Source organism: Varanus komodoensis, unplaced genomic scaffold (genome assembly GCF_004798865.1).
Source record: "Varanus komodoensis strain SLA01 unplaced genomic scaffold, ASM479886v1 scaffold11, whole genome shotgun sequence".
In the NCBI taxonomy this organism is placed as follows: Eukaryota; Metazoa; Chordata; class Lepidosauria; order Squamata; family Varanidae; genus Varanus; species Varanus komodoensis.
Genome location: NW_025335317.1, coordinates 5,994,772 through 6,012,400, shown reverse-complemented (window position 1 = coordinate 6,012,400; position 17,629 = coordinate 5,994,772). Strand labels below are relative to the sequence as shown.

General features: G+C 42.4%; 1 protein-coding gene across 1 annotated transcript in view; it reads right to left on the bottom strand.

Annotated features, from left to right (window-relative positions):
• The window catches only part of BMS1 (BMS1 ribosome biogenesis factor), a 30,340-nt gene extending 15,731 nt beyond the window's left edge, over positions 1 to 14,609 (bottom strand). Inside the window, exons 1-11 of the mRNA XM_044420312.1 lie at positions 14,526 to 14,609; positions 13,104 to 13,292; positions 12,491 to 12,681; positions 11,907 to 11,986; positions 10,238 to 10,426; positions 8,715 to 8,857; positions 6,982 to 7,103; positions 5,342 to 5,538; positions 3,118 to 3,257; positions 1,248 to 1,990; positions 495 to 596 (exon numbers count right to left, since the gene is read on the bottom strand). Of these exons, the coding sequence (XP_044276247.1) occupies positions 495 to 596; positions 1,248 to 1,990; positions 3,118 to 3,257; positions 5,342 to 5,538; positions 6,982 to 7,103; positions 8,715 to 8,857; positions 10,238 to 10,426; positions 11,907 to 11,986; positions 12,491 to 12,681; positions 13,104 to 13,279 (2,083 nt within the window). The 5' untranslated portion in view covers positions 13,280 to 13,292; positions 14,526 to 14,609. The remainder of the gene's footprint in view (positions 1 to 494; positions 597 to 1,247; positions 1,991 to 3,117; positions 3,258 to 5,341; positions 5,539 to 6,981; positions 7,104 to 8,714; positions 8,858 to 10,237; positions 10,427 to 11,906; positions 11,987 to 12,490; positions 12,682 to 13,103; positions 13,293 to 14,525) is intronic.
• Between the last annotated feature and the right edge of the window lie 3,020 nt (positions 14,610 to 17,629).

Sequence of the window (17,629 nt, the reverse complement as noted above, 5' to 3'; positions counted from 1 at the left end):
TTATTTTATTTTATTTTATTTTATTCATTCATTCATTCATTCATTCATAGGCTGCCTATAACTGCCAAGCCTTCCTAGGCATCTGTTTATTGGCAAACAACTGAGATTCTTGCTGATCTACTATTACAAAATAGGTCCAGTACAGACATCTGGACCTATTTTGCTCACCTCTGCATTCAAACATAGAAAACAGGGTGTTTTTCAGGACTACAGACACCCAAGTGGGCATCACGCTTATATGCAGGCACTGGCTGTGTGGTAAAAAAGAATTCATGTGAGCCGACAGAGAAGCCTTCATAAGCTATGAGAAAGGTTTAGCTGTCCATCTCTCAGGCTACCAATATGGCAGGGATGAACACCATAGGTACATGAGGTCAAGTAAAAAACTAAGTAAGTCATAAATTTGCCTCCTAGGTTTCCCCCCATCTCCTTCCTTAATCCCATTTATTAGTCTCCTGGCATTCTCTGAAACAGACTGAGCAATGCATCTGTACCTGTTCCATAAACAAGTTTGCGGAGATTAGGAGCCGACTGTTGTTGCCTCAGAAAGGCTTCTGCCGCTTTTTGAGTAAGGCCTTCTTTCCATTTAAGTGCACCTAAAACAAACAAACATGGTTTCCTTATCTGAAAGAGGTGGAACTGCCTATGGCTTTACAACTGTCTGACATTCAAGTTTAAAAGGTATCTTACATTTTCTAGTTTTCCTTGAGCTTGTTTTTCAAATGGTGCTGCAGCCATTAGGAGAGGAAGCAGCAGTCCAACATCCCCCCACACTGCCTAGATTAATCTCTAGAAGAAACCTCCCTGCACCCACTCCTATTACCAGTTGTCATCGCTGAGGTCCAGCTGAGAAAGCAGTAGTCAATTATCCGTTGAACTGTTTAACTAAGAATCCAGTACCTGAATGTGTTACTTTCCTCCTCCATCCTAATCCTCTTTCCTTTAGTGTTAGGTCTCTGATTTGTTTCTGAAATGAGTAAGTTGTTCTGAGAGCCTTCACTGAACAGCAGGATTCAAATACTGACTCAAACTTATGTATGGTTTACAGTGCAAATCTATACATATCCACCTAGAAATACATGCCACTGAATTCGGTGGCACCGACTACCGGCTAAGTGTATAAAGGATTTCAACCACAGCTTCTTCCATTGGAAACCAGCAAGGTAGTATGCAAATCTACTGTATAGCAATAAAGATAAACCACAAGTAAACATCACGTCATGTCTGTACAAGAGATGTATACATACCAGCTGTGTCTGCAGAAAAATCAGATGCCTCATTGTATTCTTCCTCCTTCAACAGACATTCAATGTCATCCTCATCTTTTAAAAACTTTGATGCACATGTTTTAACTTCAGCCCCCTGTGGCTGAGAATCTTCTCCATCTGATCCTTCCGTATCAGAACCATCAATTGATCCTCCCTCCTCCTCCAAGGAGGATTCTTCTAAGTCAGACACTGACATTTCTTCAGCCGTCTCATTTCCAGAATCTGTAGTAGCAGCCACCTTTTTACGCAAGTTTCTATCCTTTCTCATTTTTTTGTCATTCTTGTTTGCATCGCAGTGTATAGGGCTGCATGATAAATCCATATTTCTATGTGTAGATTCAGAATCAGTAACACTTTCCTCCTCACTTTCTTGTCTGATGCCATCTGCCTCTTCCTTGCTCCCATCAAGACCAGTTCTTTCTTCCTCATCTGAACTCATCTCAAGATTGTCATCACTGTCAGCAAATACTGGGATTTCTACTAGAGTTGCTTGCTCGTTTTCTTTTTTTAGCTGCTTGGTTGATCTCAAAAACAGTCCTTGGTCTGGAAAACCTTTATTACTTTGTTCTCCCTCCTCCTCCTCCTCCTCCTCCTCAGACATTTCTTCATCTTCCTCATCACTTCCACCATCTTCGTTTTCTTCATCTTCAAACAGTGCTTTCCGACGTACCCTCCCAGTCTGGGGGTCAATTTTCTTCTCTTCTTGAGGCATTGCAAAAATGCTTTCAAAGTAAGCATAAATAAAAAAGTATCATCAAATTAAAAATAGTTCAGAAATTAAAATACTGAAAAATATACTTCACTGGTATAACACTAGTGACTTCTTCATCTACCCACAGATCTAGGCAAATAGCTTAATACTACCACCAGTGTAAGGGAGGCAGTACATGCCTACTGGTTTCTTTCTTTAGAGAGTCAACATCAATATAAGATTTTCTCTAGTCTGAAAGGTACATACTTATTTTAAGCAAATATTAGAACTTCCAACATTTCTAATGTAAAATCCATACACTTTCTGCTGGGAAGTGGGAGTAACTCGACTGAATGGGCAAAATAGATCCCATGGTTCTTTCTTTCCCAGTCAGCATTGTGGGTGTCACTCTGGGGGAAATAACTGCACACACAGCTGCATTGTTCACACATACAGCCGACAATCTCATATGATCACAACATCAGAAAGCAGCCCGTACATGGCTGCTCCTGAAGGGTCCTGAGTCAGACAAAATAGGAGAACATGCAAAATAACCTGATGGAAAAGAAAGAACGAGTCTCAGGATGTAAAAACTGAATTAATCTTCAAAGAAACCCAATGCACTTTGCTCCTGCAGCATAGATATCTGGGCTTTTCTTAGGGGTTATAAAATATGAACAATATAATACATGAATAGACATTAATATACATGAGCACTGTGAAGTACTGTGTTGACTTCATAAATGTGCCAAGACTCCCTCAGCATGTACAAATTTCATAACTAGTCAACACAGTTCTTGAAAAGATGCCTGAAAAATAAATCTTGTGACAGATTAGATAATTTGGAAGCAATACTTTTCTGTATTCACTTTAAAATTGCAGCTGTGCCCAAAACTGTACTGGTAAGATTCATTTTTGGATGAAGACTTAATGCAGGCGCACTGGATGACATGAAGCAAACCTGTGGTATTACAGGCAGTAGGATCAAACACCTGTGCGAGCCACATGATCTTCAAATTCTATTATCCCACGTGAATATTTGCAACAAACAAAATAATTTTGTTCAGATACTGAACAAATCCACTCTCTTTTTCAATAAGATCTTGAGACGAAAAAGGTCTGCGCAGTGCCTTCCTTTCACCACAGACTGCAGCTTACCCTTGGTTTTCAATGTCCTCGGTCCCCAGCGGTTTGGAATCCATGAAGAGAGAGACTTTGCTTGAAGCCATCTTGGCATCAATGGTTGAGTGTGTGGAGATGAGGCTCTGGACTAATTCATGGTTGGGTCTTGCGTCCTCCTGAGAAACAAAACTCTTTCAGCAACTACTTTTTTAAAGCTCCATCCATTAGAACGGAGCTGCTTCTATTAGCTCTCTCATCAGCCACTGCTCCAACAGCATTCCATTAATCACTGAAAAGTAAGTACACTGGACCTAAAAAGCTAAAGGGGACTGAGCAAGAATGAACTTTATTCTCTGCTCAGTCAGTTTCAAAAAATAAATGCTGTCAAACATTTCAGAAAAAATGGCAATACTTTTCTGACAACATATTTCATTTACACATATCCATCCTAAAAATTAAAATTCCATGTATTTCCATTTCATACCAAAACCTAGAAATTGAGCCACATTCTTCAATGTGTACTATCACTAGGATTGGGATCCCTCTAGCATTCGTGGACTCCTTCTTGTGCTTGGCCCAGTCTTACAAAAGTGAGCAGAGCTGAGAGAGCTCACAAAGCTTGCAGAATAAAGGCTTTGCAATCAGCAACCTCCTGTTTCAAGTGCAACAGCATAAATGGCAGCTGCACACAGCACAGAAGGGGGACACTGTTAGCAGGCAGACAAGGCTCAATTCCCGGCCACTGCCCTGCAAACACAACAAGGGTTATGAGAAACTCAGTGGAATGCTGCAACCAGTTCACAAGGATGGGAACTAAAGGTTTTGTATGCTCCTTTAAAGCCTGCTTAACACTGGGAGAGTAAATTCCCAAACTACTGTGCTCATGGACCAGGAGAAATTGAATTAATCAAAGTACCAAAGCACCCATCCACAGTGGGCGCTGCCCTGAGAGAATGATTCCTGTCAATGTAGCAGCACGGAACTGCAGAAGCCATTTCAACAGGACCCTTTTGTTTCTCAGTCTTCCCAAGACAGAGAGGCAAAAACAGTAGTAAGAAAAGCAGAGGGGAAATAAAATCCACATGGAAAAATATTAACTCCTGCAACGTCCTTCAGGCCACACCTTTGCCTTGCACATGCCAGAATCACTTCTATCGCTCTAGTAAGGCAAAGACAAGGCTATTTCATACATCTAGGTCAGGGGTCCTCAAACTTTTTCAACAGGGGGCCAGTTGAAAGGTGCTTGCAGTGGGCACGGGCTGCCAAGGCAGTGCCGGCGCAGGCCGGGGGGGGGGGGCGTGAGGCAGGGGGGCGCACGCAGCAAGGTGCGTGCGCCTTGTTCGCGTGGAGATCATTTTCTCAGAGTGAGTCCAAAACAATCTCCATGTGAGCAAGCTGCCGCACGGCGAGTCCAAAACCTCTAAGGCGGGCCAGATAAATAGGCATGGCGGGCCGAATCTGGCCCATGGGCCGTAGTTTGAGGAGCCATGGTCTAGGTCTTTCTGTCCTGACGCCTGCTAGATGGATATACCTCCAGCGGAGAGAACACTCATGCATTCCACATTCACATTGCAGCACGTACGACATTTCTTAGATGGACGCTGACCGGATTCAAGCGCACAAGCAGCCCCCTGGCCCACAGGGGGCTTGTCATGCCATGCAAACTGCCACAGCTTCTTCAGGGAGGCTTGCAAACCCACCTTTCGTGCTTATGCACCACGCCAGCAGCCCACGGCTTTCTTCAGGGTTTGGTGAGCACTCCTGGGACTGCCATGGCATCCAAACCTGGAAAGCACGACCACCCCTGGGAGAACAAAACGGGCTGCAGGGCTGCTTGGCGAGAATTCCTTCTGTGCTCATGAAACAGCTGCTGGGCAAGCGCCACTGAAAGTGGCACATGAGGGTGGCTGCCAGAGGCTTCCTCCCTGGCCCTCAGCACTGGCCCTTTTGGCTGGTGGCAGCAGCAAGAAAGCTGGGAAAGGGCCAGTCTCCACTTCGGCTCGTGACGCCTCCTCACAAGCAGGGCTACGGACTCCTTTTTGCTCTTGATGGCAGCGCAAGAGCCCTCACCCAGGCTTGCAAGGTCTGCCTGAGAACCAGGGTGAGGACGTTCAATGATCCCGGCCCTTCCCTCCAGCTCCCTACCAGCCATGATCTCCAGAGCAAAGCAAAGGGAGGGGAGAGAAGGTTTCCTCAATACCAGACAGTAATTTTCACGCCATTACAGGGGAAGACAGAAGTCAAGCAGAAAAAAACTTACCTCTTCGACTTGATGTGCATGACTCCCCCCAAGGTCAATGTAAACGGCATCTTTGTCATACACTAAGCCTCCCACACCTGACAGTGGAGCATAGATCAGCTTCTCCTTCTCATTTAAGGAACGTTTCTTCTGGTGGTCAGGAAGTGCACAAGGGTCTGGCAGGAAACTGACATCACTCACAGTGAAATCCCCAACGCCTGATAGGTAAAAGCAAGGAGGCCCAATGGTTAAACATTTACAATGGGCATATAAAAATTACCATATCTGTGATTTCATGCCACTGTATGATACAGTTTTCTTATAATGCTTCAGAATCTATGCAAGTTTAGACAGAGAAAGTTCCAGAACTACCAGCATTCTTCAGCTAACCACACACAGTATTGTGCCCTAAGGCACACAAATGTAGGTTGCTGCTAAAATAAAATACTTTATTTCTGATTGTTGCCGCACTGCTACCTGACTGACTCTCATCTGGTAATTTAAATACTTATTGCTCCTAGTTATATGTTGCCTTTTCATTTGAACTGGTCACTTTAGAACAGGTTGCAATGGGCAGGATCCAACACTGTCACTGTACTTTTATTCATTCCACTGCACTCATGGGAATCGTCACCAGTGTAACTGGAATGAGTGCTTCCTCCAGTAGCTCTGTAAAAAGGCAGAAATTCTCATTTCGGAGTTTCTGCTATTCCTGGCTGCTTCTGGAACTGTTAGCTTTCTGTTGTGCTAACACAGGTATAGGACTGCATACTGCCCAAAATTAACACCTGCACTATGATCCAAAAATGCATAATAAATGCAAAAAACAGAAACCACAACAGAGTGCCTTTGTATCTGCCCTTTTTTGGTGGTGGGGGGCTGCAATAATCTGCTTTTTCTTAGCACTGTGGCTAAGAGCATTTAACTGGCATGGAAGTCCCAGTTCAATGTCACCTTAGTCACTGGGTGGCTTTATGGCAAGGGCTCAGCAAGTCTTCTAGCCCCAGGAATGAATTCTATTTTGATGAGGCCCTTGGGGGCCACACACCAGCACTTGCGAAGGCTGAAGACCAAGGGGGACAGGGCCGATATACAAGCAAAGCAGTTCCAACTATCTATAATTAGATCTCTCACTCTTTTTGAACTGGGATTTGGAGGAGATGAATCACTCCAGAAAAGCCAGAAACCCACTGAACAATCAGAGACTGCGGTAAAGAGGATGAGGAGAGGGAAGTGGGTGTTGCCAGCTTGGGGGTGGGGGTGGCTGGGGGCCAGACTGCAACACCAGGCCAGCTGCATTTGACCCCTAAGTCTGAGATGTGCATGGGATTGCATGAACTGGAGTTTATTCAGAGGTGTTTGATGGGACTTAATTGTGACCTCAGCTCCCAATCTGCAGTAACAATTATTTACTGATCTTATCAGATCTGTGGCAAAACTTTTTTCAAAAGAAGTAAAATCTTGGTCAGGGGAGGCTGGATTACTATCCCTACCAAACAGCAAAGAGAAAGGAAGTGTAGCTTTATTAAAGGGGCTGCATCTATGTTCCAATGGATCCAAGTTTATATAAACAACATTCTTAACGAATCTTAAAAGTTCAAAATGGTCCTTTAACAATAAAGTAAGAAACAAAAAATATTTAGCAATGCATTATCTCCAACCTGGCATGTGAACTTGGCTTTTGTTCTTCAAGTGGGCTCCCCTTAAGTAACCATAAAGTGAAACCTTCCTGTCACACTTTGGATTAACTCTGATATCTTCTGGGTTTGTCAAGTCTTCCATCCTACAGAATATAAGAAGATGCTTCAGAACCAAATTATCTACATTTTCAGAAAGGATGAAGTGCAAAATGTTGTGCATATTCTAACCTGGTACCAAAATTCCCTTAAGCATCTTCACCTTTTAACCTTTTTGAATGGTTATTCCTGCTGTGAAACTGAATTTTATCATACATTTTTCTCCTGCATCAACTAGAGACATTTTAGGGCCGCTAGACCCTACTATGAAATATTGTTTTAATTGGACCGTAGCTTTAGTAGCAGCAATAAAAACACCAGACTGCTCATATTTCTCTAAGAACTTTAGCCAGAAGTGTCAAGTTTGTGGGCACCAGAAATACAAAACCAGAGAAGTGCATGTGTTTTACAGAAGTTCCATCTTTGTAAATCTCACACCACAAAAATCCCACACTATAATAATTCCTACTGCCTCCACTGCTTTTGCAGGCACTTCCATTTAACATAAAGACAGAAGGCTATTGTTTTATTTCATATTCACCTAAGATTGGCTGTCAATTATCATGTTCCTTATTTCAATCCCGCCCCCAGCCCTGCACTGACCCTCATTTTCTGGCTTCTGAAAAGAGTACTACTATATACTGATTTTTTAAAACTTACTCCATAGAGTACTCTTCAAATCAGTAAGGAAAAACATGTTCAAAAGCAAGAAATGATGTGTATCTACACTGAATATTTAGAGAAATTGGCCGAACAAAATGCCATGCCATAAAGGATTTTTCCTGTCTGCAGACTTGAAGCAGAAACATCCCTTTGACCTTGAGTGAAGCAACAATAAACTTAGAGTCAGTTCCTATTAGAATGTCTCCTTCTCTGCTTCCGACCCACAGGGCCAACTGCCTTGTACAAAGGATTCCAAGAGGGAAAAGCAGGCAGGCAAAGACAACCTCATGGCCTGTTCCAGGCAGACCTTTCCTCCCACCGTGGCCACCAGCCTCACTACAGGAAGGATTCTGGTTCACAACATTAGGAAAAAAAATGTGCAAAATGCTCAGTATTTCACTGTTATTTGTAAGTCACCTTGGGAGGATTTGTATAGTCAAGCTATAAACAACTGTAGTAAGTAATCACAAATAATATAATTGTAAGTATAAGCTCTACAAGCAATATAATTTCTAAAAGCTTGATGCTAGCAGGACAGTCAAGTATGTTTTTTTTTTTTAATTTTAAGCACCATATAATTTTCAGATCTCTTTCGGGGAGGAAATGAGCTGATTGCCTGGTCATGTCACCTCTACTTTCTTTTGGTTACCTCACTGTTGCTTGTACAGGAGCTGCAATCATGGCTACCCACAATTCAACATTCATACCTTTCCAGGTTACCTGCTGCAGAGCTCTGCATAAAGGGAGTTCCCACACCTTTAAAAACATTCTCCAACTTAAAATGTGGACTGAACCACGAAGCTGAACCCCACACTCACCACTCTGTTAGCCTGATCCATTTTAAGACAATGAAATACATCAGAGGCAATATTTTGCCTCCGCAAATATCAAACAATGAGGAGTTTCACAGTACTTTCATATGATTTAAAAAAACAACAACAACTAAAGTTGTGGACAGTTGGAGGGAATAATGAAAAACGCAACAAGGAATTTACCTGTCCACTAGAACATATGGATGAGACGTCTGCCATGTAAGAGGCCGGAATTTCATCACGGAAATAAAACGCCCAAGGTTGTGGACTTCCTGTTTTTGATATTCTCCATGTACCATCCCAGAAAGATAAAATAATTTGGCACCCTAAATTCACAAATAATACCATTAATTCACAGAACACATGTATCTTGTTGTACCTGAAGCAGGGTGCTATACTTAGGCTGCACTCCTATACACATTTACCAGGGAGTAAGTTCCACTGAATATACTAGGGCTTACTTCTGAGTTCAGTATGTATAGAATTGCATGATTAACTATTTTTCCAGCAAGTCTGGGATTTTCATTCACTATAAATGCAAGGTGATACGAATACAAAGATAGGAAAAAGCACAACACGGTATTGAAAACAAAGTTCACCTTCCCGAGAAGGTTAGGAAGGGCAACATTCAATAACCAACAGGGTTACAACCGAAAGCAGCACCCCCATCCAGTCCCAACAGCTCTCCCCGTAAAATTTAGCGACATTACTGCATCGCATATTTCACAACTTGTGCTCTGAACAACTGGCTACCAGTGGCTGGGAAAACACACAACCTGCTGCCATCACAGACAAGACAAAGGCCACATTTTTGGGGAGAGGAACACGATGATTTGATCTGGGAGCACCATTTGCAGTGGCAGTCCTGCAACAAGCGAGATGTATAGTTTCCCCTTTGGCTTCTTCTATCAGGTATGACTGAAAACCTATGTTAAAATTGTGGGAACAGTAGACAAATGAAGGCCAGATTTGCAGCATCTGCTGCTTCGCCCGCCACCGTAGGTTCTCCTGTCCCACCACCGCCACTTTGCCTGTTGCAGCTTCTTCTGCACGGCTAGCCAGCTGCTTCTCCTCCATGGATGCTTCTGAGTCACCACAGCAACCAGGAAGCAAGAAGTTGTGCAACTCGGAGGTGTTCTGGCCACAAAAGCAAGGAGAAGAGCAGACAAGCAAGCGGACAGGCAGATGGATGAGGAAGGACATCTGGTAGTGGGTCCTGCAGGGTGCCAATGCGCTGCACTGCTTATCCCTTCAATGTACAGAGTTTTCAAACAAGCGATGGCAAGGATGGCTTACGTGTATGTAACACATTCCTGCATGAATGCTACTGTTGAGACTGCAGTACCATGGAATGGGCATAATTACAGTGAAAGCATAACTGAAATGCGCATGGAATATAAAAATGCTTGCATTATTGGAGGATTATTACCAAGCACTGCACAGTGACCTGACTAAATTTTCTCCCCGAATAAATCAAAGTCTATGAGTTTACACAAGCAGACACTGAACTACAAGACAACATGAATAGATTTTCAGAATGGAATTAAATCAAGTTGTGATAGAAACCACCTAAATACATGCAATTTTGCAATGGCAACTAAATGCAATTGCACAGTCAATCCACGTTATTGGCACCTGTGTTTCCCTCTTTAAAGATATGTTACACACTCTTAACTCCTTCATACAAAGTTAGTGACTTATCATACCTGATACACTTCAGTCCAGAATCTGTGTTTTAATCTCTTTTTGGTCTTCTTGAGCTGTTTGTTATTCTTGAAGGTATCCAAGTGTGTAAGAATGCCCATGATCTTGGGAAAGCCATGCACTTGGCAAATGTTCAGAAACTCAAATGTTTCCATTTCAAAACCAAAACTGGCATCAATAAGCATCAAAACCTGAAAGGAAAAATGGAAAGTAAACAACCACTTGAAAAATGAAAGTCCCAACAATTAGCTGGAACAAATTTACTAGCATCATAGGAAAATACACCCTGTTCCTGTTGAATTCAAAGTGTAAAGAGCTGGGGGACGGGGAGTCCGCTGAAATAATGAAGTGATCTTTATTTTATAGGGGCCAGACAAAAAACTGGAAAACATGCAAAACAACCTGATGGGAAAAGAAACCAAGTATCAAAATGCTTATATTTATACAAATGTATACATTTATATAAATGTTTACACACACACAGAGGGAGAGGGAGATTTATCTTTTATTTGTGGGTAGGGAAACATCAGTACAATATTAGAACTAAGAACCAAAGCACCTTTTTTGTTTTGTACATTGAGCAAAGAGTTTTAGGTTTGGGACTTCATAAAAATTCCTTACAGATGGAAAAATAAGAAATGAACCTGAGTGGATTTTAAACTGTTAGGGGGTCTTAATAAAGGGCTAGATTTTCTTTCTTTCTTCTAAAATACACATGTGTTTAGACTCTCTGAGAGAGAGGCTGCACTTTTAGAAAAGAATGACCTTAAGTCTAAGCAGCATAAATATGAATACAACTGGCATTTATCAAGATAAATATATATAAACCAATCAAAAGATTTATCTTGGAAACATTTTCAAATTTCAGAAATCTCTGCAGACTAATTTAAAAAGTATGCATAGTGATTGTTGTGGTAGTCATATGTAACAGGTAATTAGAAATACTAAAATATTTAGTTAAGAATATATACGAACATATCCTACTGTCCCTCTTTTTTAGTTAAGCTCCTGAAGGCAGCCCAAAATGCAGGGTTGAAACATATTGGGCTACATGAAGGAGTCAAACTCTCTCTGTCCCTTGGGACTGTGTCTTCCTTTTCCCCATTGGCTATTAGTTTCTGCTGCAGTTTTCACATGAGGAAATATAATCTGTTTCTATTTTTCTGGCATGTACTTCATTTGTGCGAATCATCAAGAGGTACTGTAAACACCACTGGCTGAAAATGGAATTATGCACAGCAAAAGTTTTTTTTTCAAGCACACAAGTGGTTTCACCCAGAAAGCTACTGAATTGTTCAAAGAGAAGCAAAAAGACAATTCATGAACGTGACCTAGCTATTCACAGTACCTAGTTAATATGTAACAAGTTTGCTCCAATAAACCATATTGCATTAAAGGTCTTTCGTCCACAGATCAAAACATAGGATCCATATGCAAAGCTGCAATCCTCAACGTATTATATAGGATTAGGTCTACGGAACTAACAGGAGTTTTTTCTGAGTAAAAATGTGTAGGATTACTCATTCCAGCTACTGTTTAGAGTACTACTCTAAAGCAATGTAGTGAGTTTGCATCTTATACACTTAGTAATTAATGTGTGACCTGTTCTCCCTATATAGGTTTTAACCCCCCTCAAAAAAACTTTCCTCATCATATACTCATATGACTTACCAGATCAGCAACTTTAGCCAGATCAATCATTGTATTAATATCACATCCACATTCAATTATTGTTAGCCTGCGCTTTTTCCCTGTTCACAAGAAAAAAACAGCAGAACATGACAGTTTTCAGTACAGTGTAAATGTCAGTTATTATAACAATTTTGACTTAATTGATTCTATGTGGTAGGACTATGTGGCAGGGAAATCCAAGAAGTTCTGGCTCATTTTGGTGTAATAAAACATATTATGGTACAAATGATCAAGGACAGCACAGGGACTCCCTTGAAGACACCTTTCCAATTAGTTACATCCATAACGTTCAGTAAATATGAGCACCTGCTGATCCATGAGATTGTTGTGCCAGATGCCTCCCTTGCGGCAGGTAAGGTGGGTGGCAATTGGTGTTCAGGATTCAATGGCAGCATTCTGGTTGTGAAACATTTTTCCCAGAGACATTCAACTGGGCCCTACTCATCAGAACAGTCAGATGCCATATCTCAAACTTTTAAGTATTGTTTTTGGTGTTTTTAATCCAGGACATGGTCCAGCCAAAGTTAAGAACCTTAAGGCTACATGCACCCACGCCTTCTTACCTGACACAATTGTTACAGGACCTCGGATTTCAACTAGCTTCTGCCTTGTGAAATTCTTAATAAGGCATTTTATCAAGGTGCTCTTTCCAACTTTTGGAGGGCCAACTACAACCACCACCACAGGTGGAGGCTCTAAAGGAGTGCGATCAACCACTGGAATGTGATGCTTTTTTGTCTTCAAATCCTGAGTCCTGTTTGTGAATAAGAATTCTTTTAGATTATAAAGCAACAACAAAGTCTGTGTTTGGACAAAATAATAATCCCTGGTTTAGTGTTAAGAGAGCAAGCCTTGCTGCCACTCCCTTCTACTTCCTTAGCACACCTACAAGATGAGAAACTTTCCCTTCCATTTTTGACTAAGAGCAGTTCAGAGAGCCAGCTTATGATCCTTGAGCAAATGTCCCAGGGGCCATAGGACAGCTCATTTTCACCACTCTGAGGTGCAAGACAGGGGTGTAGAGGGAACTGTGTTGGTTGAAAAGTCAACCTCAGAGATGGGGAAAGGAGCATTCTGGAAGGTAGGGAGGGGAAAAAATCAGAATAAAACCTTTCATGGATGATAAGGGAGAGAGCTAAACCAAGGTTAACATTACTAAATCCAGCTGTAAGATACCTGTGGAAAGTTCTGGCCATTCGGACTGCAGACTGGACTGCAAAGGCCTTTGGGTTTCTCTTCCGGGCATCTTCCTCATCTTCAAGTCCCAAATCTTTCAAATGACGCTTCTTTTTCTTGTCAGCCTTTGGCCCACTATGCTTCTTACGATGCTGCTTTTGGTCCTTCTCCTCCATTGCTAAACGATCTCTTTTAGAAGAAAACAAGTATAACTGAGATGAATAAAAATATGCAATATACAGTATGTGTCATCACATAGCAGAGAAACCAAGTTATTTCAACACTTCTAGCACCAACAGAGTAATGGACCCCTATTCCAACGCAATGAAACCTTCAGCAGCTGGTTACTGACAGTTTTTTCAGTGGCATGAAAGTGGAGGAGAAAGCTTAGCACATCTTGGCTATTACTGCATAAACAAATTAGTGGCATCATCTGTACGAGTCTCAGAATAGACACACATTCTTGCCATTCCAGACATTAAATGCAAGACTGAATTTTAGTCACAGAAACTACTTCTTATAGGACCCTGCTACCCTCTATTTCACTAAGTTTATTAAGGCAAAATGGAACACATACAACATGAAAGCATAAGACTGGACTATTGTAGTGCACTTTATGTGGGACTGCCCTTGAAGATGGTCCAGATACTTCAGTTGGTGGGATGTTAACAGGGACCAGCAGATATGCACATATAACACCGGTCCTTTACCATCTACACAGGCTACCAATTGAAACCCAGGCCCAATTTTAGGTATTGGTGATGACTTGGATATCTGAAGGAGCATCTCCTTCCCTACGTGTCTGCTTGCACCCTAAGATCTAGGCTGGAGGTCCTTCTTCAGGAGCCTTCTTTGAAGGAGGATCAGAAGAGTGGCTATCCAGGGAAGGGCCTTCTCTGCAGTGCCACCCTGGTTATGGAACACGCTCCCCAGAGAGGTTTGCCTGATACCGACCGACACTTTATTCTCTTCCCCGCCAGGCCAAAACCTTTTTATTTTTTCAACATTTTAAGGTTTAATTGTAATTTTAATAGGGGTTTTACAGAGGATGTGATATTGTGCTTTACTTCATTTTATCGTAAGACCATCCTGAGACTTTTTATAATAAGACGGGACAGAAAAGCTTTAAATAAATAAATCTATCTTTCTCACTGATCTCCTCTGCTCTTCAATTTCCCCTATCCACTTAGGAGAACAATAGCAAAGGAGGGCTATAAACACAGAATGATGATGATGATGATGATGATGATGATGATGATGATAGCAATTAATAGTAACAAGACATCGCAACCATAACAACAGAGTCTGGGAGAATTACCCCTGGCGTAGGGAAGCCAGGCCATGACCCTAACAGGAATGGGGCCACGAGGCCCTCGCCCGCCCCCACGAGCCGCGGATGACCGCCCCCCAGTCCCCCCATACCTCGCCTCTGCTCAGACGGACGCGTGCACACGCGGAGCCAACCTGCCACAGGCTCTACGCGGCTCGGCAGAAAGAAGCGTGCGCGTGCACCGCTTTTCCGCGCCCCCGCCGTCCCCCGGAAACGCCTGCCCGAGAACTTTGGTTCCGCGGGGCTCTACAGGGACGCCGAAGGGAACCATGACAACCGGGCGAGGAGGCCTCGGAAGTCCGCGCTGGAAGTGCGCTGCGGAATTCTGGGAGTTGTGGTTCAAGCTTTCCTGCAGCGTCCCAGGCTGGGCGAAGCTGCTGTAGGAAAAAGGAACGGGCGGAGATGTCGGCGTCCCTTAGAAGAATGAAAGGAGAGTTAGTTCCACGCAAAGCAAGGCTTTATCTGTGAATAGGAGTGGAAGCCTGGCCTGTGTGGAAAGAACTGCCAGCATGCCCCAGCATGGACTGAAGCAGCCGCCCAGCATGCCCCAGTGAAACAGTCCCTGCAAGGAGCTTTCTGGTTTCCTCTCTTGCCAGGGAGAGTAATTAGCCAGGCACTGCAGAACTTGATCCATTCTTCAGCAGGGGACCATGGGCTTATAGGTGTAGCAAGTGTGAATTTTTGCAGCTTTTGGTATTGTTATAGCCTGTTGTACACTATCTGGAGAATAGTTCAATTGAACAGCAGAGCATAAATGTGAAAACACATTTGTCTTGAATGTTGATCTAACCCACATTTGATCCTGTGTCTAATACAAGGTCAAAATCCTCATGTTTTTCTTCTGGATTTTTTAATTGAAAAACAGTAACTCCTCATGGGCTTAATGACAAATTTGAATTGTGCTTGCTTTTGTAAGAAGAGCTTGAAATACCTTATCACTAGTACATGTCTGGTACATTAAGAATAAACACTGTTCTCCAAGGATGTGGTAGCTTGTGAATAAACCCATTTAGAACCATATTCATTCAGTCCATGCATTGTAAAGTCCTAATTAATTCAAGGTCCTCTGCACCCTTTGAGTTGGTGTCTATCAAACATAAGAAGCACGAGGGAAACAGACTTAAGTACCTTAGAATTTGTCTCAGCAGTCAGTGCTAACTGCAACTGAAACTTTTATTTCTACTGCCAGTGAGCAGCAGAGTTGTCCTTTCACATTTAGAAACTCAAGTACATGCTTAACTGCATAAGGACATCAGACAAAAAGTGTGCATATCCAACAGGCTGTTCCCAGCCTGGCTAGGCTGACGTCTCTGGGAAGACCATGAGGGCAATAGGGCAAATCAGTTCAAGAACAACCTTTATTGAAAAGTGACATACAAATCTCTGTTACACCCATTCAGTACTTTAAAAAAAACAAAAACAAACAGCCTTGCTCCTGATTCCCTTAAAAAAGCTTGCTAAAATAACAAGTGTTTAGTAAACACATCTTGCCATTTAAATGGTACACTGTAGAAAAACACGCATATAAAGACTTTACAAGTATACAAAAAGTTCCTAACATTATGACCAGAATTTTCCAACTAGGCTACAGAGGGAAGGTTTACATCATTTGTATAGCTTGTGCAACTTCTTTGTTTTCCTTTTCAGTCCAGGGAGATTGTACTGTGTCACTGGCTGATGGGAAAACATGGCTCAGAAGGATCAGCTTCTATTTAGCATTGTGCAGAAAGAGGGAACTGTGGAAGGAAGACTATCTGCTTCAGATGGGCTGTTCTGAGGCTTGATAATGTCCCAGATACTGCATTAGATGCAAGAGATCGCAAATACCTTCTGGCTGACTTGGCTTGAAAGAACCTTTATACAGAAATTGCAGTCACACATGTCATACTTTTAAAAAGCATCCCTGCTCATGATCCTCTACTTTGCTAAAATAGCTGAACATTTCATAGAATCATAGAATGGTAGAGTTGGAAGGGGGCATGAAGGCCATCAAGTCCAACTCTCTGCTGTTGCAGGACACCAAATTATGCCATCCAACTCAGATCTTTATTGTTAAATAAATGCACCTTACAGTTTAATTGATCCATATATACAGATACACATGCACAGACAATTCTACAAATATAAAACACTTTTAGCAGTATGTGTGATGAGGTTGGAGTTAGGGAGTATCAGGGAAATAACTGCTAACTTGCTTTTGGTTTTACTCATTTGCAAGAATCTTGCAAAGCTCTTGCAAATAATCATTTCCCATTGCAGGCCAAAGGGGATAGTACTCCGTCACTGGCTGATTAAAAACATGGCTTGGAGGAATCTGCTCCTGAAGACCCTCTTGGCATTGTGCAGATGGGGAAGGAGTAGTCATGTTACTACCATATCCCAATGACATGTCACTTCTAGACCCATGAGACCAACTATCCCCAAAAGAGCTTGTTTTCTTATCCAGCTGAAATTCATCACTATATAGAACTGGACTGATACCAGTCAGAGAGGCGTGAGCATAGTTATTTTCCTCGTTAACTCCACCTTGGTTACAATAAGAGTAATGTGTTAAATTTTGCGGCCTTGGATATGGTGTGCAAGCTTGCCCTCCCAACTGTAGATTTCCAGAAGGCTGTAGGCTTTGATCAGTGTAAGAGTTCCCAGGGGAAGTTGTCTGGTTAAATGTGTTTTGCTGTTCCTGTTGCTGTATAAAAGGTAGATTCCCGGCACCTCCAAAACCCGGCTGCACATTTTTAGCCGCAGAACCCAAGCCAAAACTACTCTGCGGGAAAGGGACCATCTGGTGCTGCTGTAAGTCGCTGGTTTGCTCATATTGTCCCCAGTGCTGCAGTGGATGATGAAGATGCCAACTTCTTCCTGGCTGGCTTGGCTCATTCACTAGATCTTGAGCTGCTGCTGCTGCAGCTGCTGCTGCTGCATGACTTGGGCTCTCTCTTGGCTGGGACCAAAGTTGGATGTTTTGAAGGAGGGCTCCCTTGTTTCTTTCTACTTTGACATTCGTTGATCTCAGCTGTCTGGCTCGTCTATTTTGGAACCAGACCTAAAATAGAAGAATGGAAAGAACCACATGTCCAATCTCTCTAGACTAGAACAACAAATCAAAGATAAGCATCACACGAGAAGATCCTACACAATCTTGTTTGTTTTTTGCTGTGAAAAAAATGGGTTTTGTGTAGTAAATTTATAGAAGCCC